This window comes from Chelonia mydas, chromosome 3, assembly GCF_015237465.2.
Source record: "Chelonia mydas isolate rCheMyd1 chromosome 3, rCheMyd1.pri.v2, whole genome shotgun sequence".
Lineage (NCBI taxonomy): Eukaryota > Metazoa > Chordata > Testudines > Cheloniidae > Chelonia > Chelonia mydas.
The window spans coordinates 154879924-154888513 of record NC_057851.1 but is presented as its reverse complement, the minus strand read 5'-3'; the positions used below and the strand labels follow the sequence as shown (position 1 = coordinate 154888513).

Genomic DNA, 8590 nt, shown 5'->3' with positions numbered 1-8590 from the left:
AAGCTGCAGAATATAGTTAGTCAGGCAGAATGTAATTCCTCAAATTAGAAGTTGGCCAGCCAGGACGCTGGAGCTTTCCGAGGATCTTTAATTAATGACCAAGAGCCCAACTCACACAGTTCTAAGCAGGAGCAACTCCACTGATTCTAAAGAAGCTGCATCCTCTGTCACTGTTGTGCATTTGCTTCTGCGGGGGTTGCAGGTATGGCCATCCCTGGCTATTCTGGGGTGGGTGGTGTGTGGGGCCCCAGGCCTCCATGTGGGGGGGCTGGCTTGGGGGACAGGAGGGAACCACCTCCCAGCCCTCACCAGCGGCGTGGCTAGGGCCAGGTCTGCACTTCCCGTGGCTGGTGAGTGCAGGCCCAGCCCTGCTGCAGTCCTTAGGGGATGGGGGCGGGGATGAGGCAGAGCAGGGGCGAGAAGAGGCGGGGCTGGAGCGGAGTGGAGGCTGGAGCAGCATGCAGCCGCGTAGGGCACCAGGAAATGTGGTGCCCCAAATTTCCTGGTGCCCTACGCAGCTGTGTACTTTGCATATGGGTAAGGACAGCCCTGATCGCAGGCCTCAGTTTCAAAAACTGGCACTTCCAGTGATTCCATGTTTGGAAATTTTACCCTCCAGCTGAAGTTGCAAACCATCCTGCAGGCTCTTTCAGGTTTCTAGTGAGATGAGCTAATAGGACTCCTTCCCAGGCTGCACACTCCCCTTTTTTACCTATTAAATGTAAATATTTGTTTTTGGACCTGCATGGGGATCACTGACAAGGTTTGTTATCAACCAATTTGCCTACTGAAAGCACAAATCACATTCTTTCCTTACCACCTTGCCCTCTCCTTCTCCTCCTTGAAAACATACAAAAGAGCCATAAATGAAACATGTTTGTAAAAAGGGCCTTCAGATTCACGCCTCCTTCTCCTGCTCACTAAAAAATGACAGATGCGATCCTCCTTGTTTATTCTCAATCTGGAAGGCACTCAGGTGTTATGATATAAGAATCTAAATGGAATAGACTAAACCAGGTCACTAAACGAAGTCTTAGAGATGGGCCCAAACCAAGATCCTAGATTCAAATGCAGGATATGGGTGGATGCTTCAGAATCTGATACAAATTTTGTAGCTGACCCTTTTTATCCAGACCAGCTGTTTGGATCTGAACACTGCTGAATATTGGTGGGGAGCTGGAATTTGAATCTAAGTTATGCCCTTTGGGCCTATCTGTAGTAATTGTAATTCATGACATTTCAGCATGACACAAAAATACTCCTCAGGCAGAAAAAAGAAAAGGTTTTTTGTTTGTGTGTTTTTTAAAGTATCATTACAGTGTTTGTTTTCCAAATGGCAAGGGGTCATTTTATTTTCATTTTGGCTTAAAATAAGTTGCTGGTGATTGAGAGAGGATTTTTTCTCCCCGTAAGAGGGGAGCAGCAGATTGAGAGTCACTCAGATACACAGGAAATAAATATCTTCCAAGCTTCCAGGCATATGAAAATCACAACACGTTTGCAAGAGTCACGGGGATCTCTACTCAGTTCAGATGCAACGGCTCAAACCACTGTGCAGCACAGCCACTGTGGGAGGAAGAGAAAAAAGGAGTTTGTCTAGAAGGTCCATTACACGTCTTTAGTGGAACTACATATGGGCCCTGAAAGGAAACTATGGATCCAAACACCACGGGACTTTGGGGAAGATTGGATCAGCATCTAAATTTCTTTTATGGGGTAAACAAAAACCCACAGATCCAATTGCTCTTGAACTTTGGGGAAGTTCAGAACTGGGAGCTGCTTCAAACTTTGCAAATAGGCCACTCTCTTGGGATGAGAGAATGCAACAAAAAGAGATGCATGATTTTTTAAAAAAAAATCGTGGAGCCAGATTCCTCCCACATCTTAACAGGATATGACGAACTGCCACTGGACTCATAGTGGGGGACTGCCATTCATTCTTCCACTTGGATTTTCCCTGCAGAGGAAGGACTGGGCCTCATTACTTTTGAACAACTTTGGTTTGAATAATGAAAACCCTCATTTAAAAAAAAAAAAAAAGGAGGGGGTGGGGGGAAGACATGACATCTTAAAAGGTCTTTTTCAGGTGCTGTTAGGTCATTTAGTTCACCCTCTGCCTGTGCAAGAATTGTTCCCTGCTGTGCATTTTCTAGTGGTTTTCTCCACTTTAAAAGAAGAGACTGAAAATACCCATAAGGATATCATCTCCTAGACAAATGGAGGCATTTTGAATAAATTCTCTCTCACTGTATGTGTGATAAGTGTTCATTCTCTGGAAGAACAACTACTGGCTTAGGAAGGATTTTAGTAAGAGCTTTTTGTCTGAAAAATCTCTCTTTCACTGCTGAATCTTCAGTAGGTCTCCTGTTTGAATCGCTATTTCATTTGTTTATAAAGCTGATAATGGACATCCTGAGGAAATATGTTTTAATTGTGACCAGTCATCACAACAGTTTAACCATAGGGTAGTTTGATGGAACTAGCCTTACCTCAGCCAAAGAGAGCTGGATGACTCCATTCTTGTCTTTGTCTAGGAGCTGGAACATTTCTGAAGAACAAAAGAAGGGAAGAAATAAAATATAAGTAACACGGTGTCTGACAAAATATGGAGGCCTCCCTCCGTGGCCTATTCAAATCTGGATTCAGGTGAAAATTTTGAGTCACAATTGGATAGGAGCATTACAGATTATTTCCCTCCCTTCCTCTTAAGTATCATTCATAAGCCACTTATAAGCATGGGATAGCATATCAGGCGGGACCCACTATGACACATTGTGTGTTCAGAACAGGACAGCCACAAAGCACTGGCCATTTCACATGATATGTAGGGATGCACACATGAATCTGAGGTCTGACCCAGGCACAGATAAGGTAAACTATATCACTGAAGTGAGCTGTAGCTCACGAAAGCTTATGCTCAAATAAATTTGTTAGTTTCTAAGGTGCCACAAGTACTCCTTTTCTTTATATCACTAGTGGGAGATGACTAATGTGCAGGCAGAGCACTGGAAACATAGTGCATGTGATTATAAATCATAGGAGGATTAAGAAAAGCGTTTCACCATCTTGGAAGAATCCCCAATGGTCAGTCAAATGGAAAGTTAACATTAGACTGCATTCATTCAAAAGAGTGAGTGAGTTCTCCTCTTTTGTCAGCCCATCTCTATCAGCAATCCCCAAAAGAATCAGACTGTCCTTGATCTATTATTATACTGGGTGTTTCTTCAGAATTTACAACAGGAGGTTAGATGGCTACTCCTTTTCCTCCCTCCCATAATCTTAGAGTACAACAGCTTCTTAAGTGGCTGATTAGATACAAAATCTGATTTTTATAGCCATACAAACCCATGAAACTCCTTCACTGCCCCGAAACAGAAGTATATTCTAGATTTCCACTGTCTTCTCAATGTGAACATTGAGTTTATTTTTAATTAACCAAGCCTCAATACAAGAGAATAATCTGCATCCTTGACCCTTTTACAGACAAAGGGCTTTGAACTGGTGCTGGGCAAACCTTAAAAAGGGTTCAGAGGTTCATTTGAGATAAATGGCACCCAGAAATCATTTGAACAAGTTAGAGAAGTTGGTTTGGTTTCGGTTTGTCTTTCAGGTGAAGATTTGGGCCAGTTCTTATTTTTATCAGAACAGCTTTCACCTTCCCCATTTTGAAACTTTGCCATTCTCAGAACTCATTGGAGTTGCTAAATTCAGTGTGGACTAGAGAACCGAGGAAAGAGCAGGCCATGGTGGCAAGCCTCCAGCATGGATACATTTGGTTGGCTGAGCTAGGGATGCCTAACTCCTGTTCCTACTTCTGCCTAGGGGCTTCCTGGTTGGCTTGAGGCAAGTCTCTTAACCTCTCCGTGCCTTCCTTTCTTCACTTCTGAAATGGGGCTAATGGGGGTGCTGTGAAGATTAAAGAGGTATGGCTTGCAAAGCTCAGAGGGACAGATTTTTAAAGATATAAAGTGCCTAAAGATGCAGATAGGTACCTAGTGAGATTTTCAAGACAACCTAGGCACCTAACTCCCCTTGAAAACCCCACTAGGCACCCATCTATATCTTTAGGGACCTAGAACCTTTAAAAATGTGTCTGTAAGTGCAAATTTATGGCTAGATTGCACAAGCCTTACTCATTTGGTTGAACATTTACTAACACAAATAGTCTCATTGAAGCCAGTGGCCTACTTGCATGAGTAGGAGATTCTTCCAGGCTGAGTAAGTGCTCCACAATCTAGTCCATGACTATTGTCTAGAAGAAAGATGACTAAGGTTTGGATCTGGACTGAATTCCTCCAGTTTTTGTCTGGGGCCTTCTCTATTGGTTTGCACAGCAGAGCCAGTTTTGCTGGCTCCCTTACACTTCCACACAGTATTCTGCACTCAGCACTCCAATTTAAACAAAAATACCAAGCACTGAACAAACACCCCCTCTTCCCCCCCACTGTTCAGCAGTTCTGCTCAGCGGCTTTGAAAGAAGGAACTTACTAAAGAGGGTCTCTAGGTGGATCATACAGGCCACAAAGCCGTCAAAGTCAATGGTCATCTTGTTGTCGGCATAGCGGATAGCAATGATGTTTTGCACCTTATTGTTGAGAGTGAAACCTGAAAGCACAGAAATCACTCAAGCAGCAATTACATACACTTTTTAATGCAGGTTGCACATGGAATTTTTGCAGCTGCAGAAAGACGTGGCTGAAGAATTATGGGCTATTCCTCCTAGAAGAGTTGTTGGTCTCCATTATCTCTACTGTGTATTCTCCTTTCTATAGCCCATTGTGCTATGGTGGAGACAAGCTTAATTCTCTTCCCAAAGCCTTGACAAACTGTATATGTTCCACTTGTTCTGCAGAGTTCCTTAGCCCTATATTCCTGAGATAAGCACCTAATTAAAAAGACTTACTGCACTCCTGGGGCCTGAGCCAAACAGCAGCAATTGCAGCAGAGCCCATTACCTACATAACACGCTGGTGTTGAGTTTTAGGGCTTGATTTAGGATCACGTTAATGAGACGTCTTCTGGCCTAATCCAGAGTGCAGGGACCCACCCACAGAAAGTCCCCCAGGAAACAGCTTGCAGAGATACAAATCATCCACAGAAGAACTGCTCCTGCAGGGGGTCCAGAGCTGGCCAGCACCACCCCAGAAGTGGACAGTACAGCCAAGGAAGAGGCGTGGCCAGGGGATATATACGGGGATCAGGAAGAGAGAGAGGCAAGTCAATGATGTCACCACAGTTATGAGGCTACGAGGCAGGAGGGATAGTGGAGTAGTCAGAATGCCTCAATATTTTCATTTTTTTAAAATACAGAATACCACATTAGGGCATCCTTTCTACACGTGATATTTACCTGCTTCCTTGAGGGCATTTCGCATCTCATGAGCATCTATGGTACCAGAATAGTCAGTATCCACTTTCTTGTAGATCTCCTGCAGCAGAAGAAAGAGGAAGTATTGAGTCTGCCTTTAGACTGTTAGGAGCCCTGTCTGATTGGCTGGGAGATGCATTGCTACTGCCAGCCAATGCATCTTTTCTCTGAAAGTGTAAATGACTGAAGGAAAATTTTCAATTAGCTAATGGCAAACTGTGCCCTGGGAAACTATTCCCAGTGGTCTGGCAGCTTGCCCATCGGCATGTTGTGCTGTGGCAAATAGGCCCTTGAGGAATATCCCCCTCACTCAGCAAACACGGTAATATACAACTTCCATTTTGGTTAGCACTTCAAAAGAAACAACTGGCAGTTCTCACAGCCAATTGATCTGCTAGCCAGCTCTAGCTGAGTAATTAGAAACTATTCTGGCCTGCAGCTCAGAGGGGAAACTGCACTTGGGGCATGTTTTCATTTACGCAGGCCATCTACTCATTGCATGCTGGTGATCAGAATGTGTCCAACCTGTGAGGAGCTGAGCACCTCCTCCTTGGCTTCAGTGGGAAAGGAGGGAGCTCTGCACTTCACAGGAGCAGGCCTGTAATGCGTACCATCCCAAAAGCTTATCTTAAAGGGGCATTGTCAAGTAGGTTAGGTCCAAACTTTGGCCTTCTTTAAACTGATTCTGCAGAAAATCTTCTGGATATTAAACTTTCGGGGGGGGGGAAGCACTTTCGTGGAGACTGTGACACTGCACCCCATATTTGTCACAGTAATATTATATAATTATGGCATAATTATGATGCATTTTGTACAAGATAAGTCATGTGAGGTGTGATTGGAAAAGTTATGATTTGCTGAATATGATTATCCTATATGTATGCATGTATCATTTTTGTATCTGATGTTATTAGTATTATGTATCTATTATGAATGTAGTTATACCAGGTTGATACCCAATAGGCAAGATGCTTTCAGTCTAGACAGTGGGTGGGGAAGGGCATATTCAGGTAATGGGCCATTAGGAAAAAACAATAAGCCTTAGGAGAAGCTTATCCATTACCTGGTGAGCCTCCCTGAGAATGCTCCAGACGGCCTGTAAGTAATGGCTGTTATGACTCAGCAAGGTATGCAAGGTCCTGTGACCAGGCCATGTGACTCTAGACTCCAGCTTGGGATGTCAGTATTTTTCCACAAACGGGTCTGGGAACCAAGCTTTGAAACAAAGGGTTCCTGCCATATGCTAAAGCTATATAAGGCAGGGAGTAACATCATTGGTTGTTCTTCACTCCCCCCACAAGAGGACTCCTGGAAACACCTAAGGAACAAAGACTGAACTGGGGGAAGTTCTGGATCCAGGCTAAAGGGATTTCTAGCCTATGTATGGAAACCTGAGAAACCCAAGCTGCAAATTAAATGCAGCTTGTGCTTTGAGAATCTGCCAGACTGCTGGTATCATCAGTCAGGGTGAGAAACTGCTAATTCATAGTCAATCTAACTAGTGGATTAAACTTTGTGTTTTTATTTGTTTGCTATCCCTTATAATCACTTAAAATCCAACTTTTGTAGTTAATAAATTTATTTTGTTTTAATCTAAACCAGTGGGTTTGGAGTGAAGTGCCTGGGAATCTTGGCTCAGAGGGGCTGTTGCATTTCCCCTCTGCATTGAGTGGGAGGTGAACAGGAAAATAAATTCATAGTGGTTGGGGTTTGGACCAGGGCAGGACGGTAAAGCTCTGGGGTCCTAGGCTGGGAAGCTAGTGGTTATTTTGACTGTAGCCTCTCTATTGTTGGTTCATGCAGTGGCTGGTCAAAGCGACTGCATGTAACTGCAGCTAGGTGCGTCCATATCTGTGCGTATGCTGGTGGAAGTGTAAGACCAGGAGCATGTCTGCAGCTTGTCACAGAAACACAGTGTGAGCAGGAGTCCAGGCTGGTGGGTCAAAGGGCTCAGTGGTACCCCAGTTCCAGGTGGCACCCAGCGGGAACCCTTCACAGAGACATTTAAAAAAAAACAACCCTAAACAATATCTATTTTAGTCAGCCCTGCAAAAATAGAAGTGCCTTGTATTCTGCTGTAGCAGTTAACTAACAAACTCTATTCCAGAGCAGGTATTAGAGAGCTTGGTGCACAAGTAATTATGTTGCACAGCACAACAACAGAGCCATGTTCATTTCAGCTGTATTAAAATGTAAGAGGTGGGGATGAATCCATGTTTGCCTAGCAGGTAGGAATGAAATCACCAAGCAAAAGGAGTTGTTCAAGCTTCTAAAAAAGTGTTCCAAAATAGAGTGGGAGGGGCTGGGGTGGAAGAGGAATTGACTGTGTCTCTTTAAATCAGAAATGTATCTGAACTAGAGCTCTGAGCAAAACTCCAAACATAAGGGGAAATTGGGACCTGTTTCTGACCTTGGTGGCTTGGACCCATCTGTTTAAATCTGTATTTCACAGATCTAGATAGGGGCAGGGAAACAATGAAATAAGTTATTTACCAAATATTTTTGAATCTTCAGCCAAAGTATCTTGAATTCTACAAGGTCCAAGGTGCCAGTCCCGTTGGTCTGGGTATGTTAAGGCCTGGTTCAAATTCAGAATGGATCAGTTTCTACCCATATCAAAGAGGAAGAGTAACCGGCACTGATACAAATAAATGACCCATTGCAATGTAGTGTACTATTCATAGTAGTTTTCATTTGTAATCCACCCATTAGAGAGACACTTGCAGTTTTAAATTTGCTTAGCTAAGGGTGTGCTAAGAATTCCTGGGCTATCTGCAGTACTGTAGTAGATTGTTAAAAAGGTACTACACCTATTAGATTACACTCCCATTTCATACAGAGAGGAGTAACCCACTACTGAAAGCTCTTTTTTAATAGACTAAGGGTATGTCTACACTACGAAATTAGTTCGATATTATAGAAGTCAATTTTTAGAAATCAGTTTTATACAGTCGATTGCGTACGTCCACACTAAGTGCATTAAGTCAGCGGAGTGCGTCCTCACTACCGTGGCTAGCAGAGGCTTACAGAGCGGTGCACTAGGGGTAGCTATCCCGCAGTTCCCACAATCTCCACTGCCCATTGGAATTCTGGGTTAAGCTCCCAATGCCTGATGGGGCAAAAATATTGTTGGGGGTGGTTTTGGGTACGTTAGTCGCCCCTCCCTCTATGAAAGCAACGGCAGACAATCGTTTCGTGCCTTTCCCCACCCCGTGCGAACAC

At 43.8% G+C, this 8590-nt stretch overlaps 1 protein-coding gene across 2 annotated transcripts in view; it reads right to left on the bottom strand.

The window, feature by feature from the left end:
- Positions 1–1267: 1267 nt before the first annotated feature.
- Positions 1268–8590, bottom strand: part of LOC102937235 (calpain-8) — a 47558-nt gene continuing 40235 nt past the window's right edge. For both annotated transcript variants that reach the window (XM_007071723.4, XM_043543599.1), the window contains 5 exons: positions 7862–7930; positions 5351–5429; positions 4489–4605; positions 2490–2548; positions 1268–1566 (listed from right to left, as the gene is read on the bottom strand). In XM_007071723.4, coding sequence (XP_007071785.2) covers positions 1543–1566; positions 2490–2548; positions 4489–4605; positions 5351–5429; positions 7862–7930 — 348 coding nt within the window. In that variant the 3' untranslated portion in view covers positions 1268–1542. The remainder of the gene's footprint in view (positions 1567–2489; positions 2549–4488; positions 4606–5350; positions 5430–7861; positions 7931–8590) is intronic.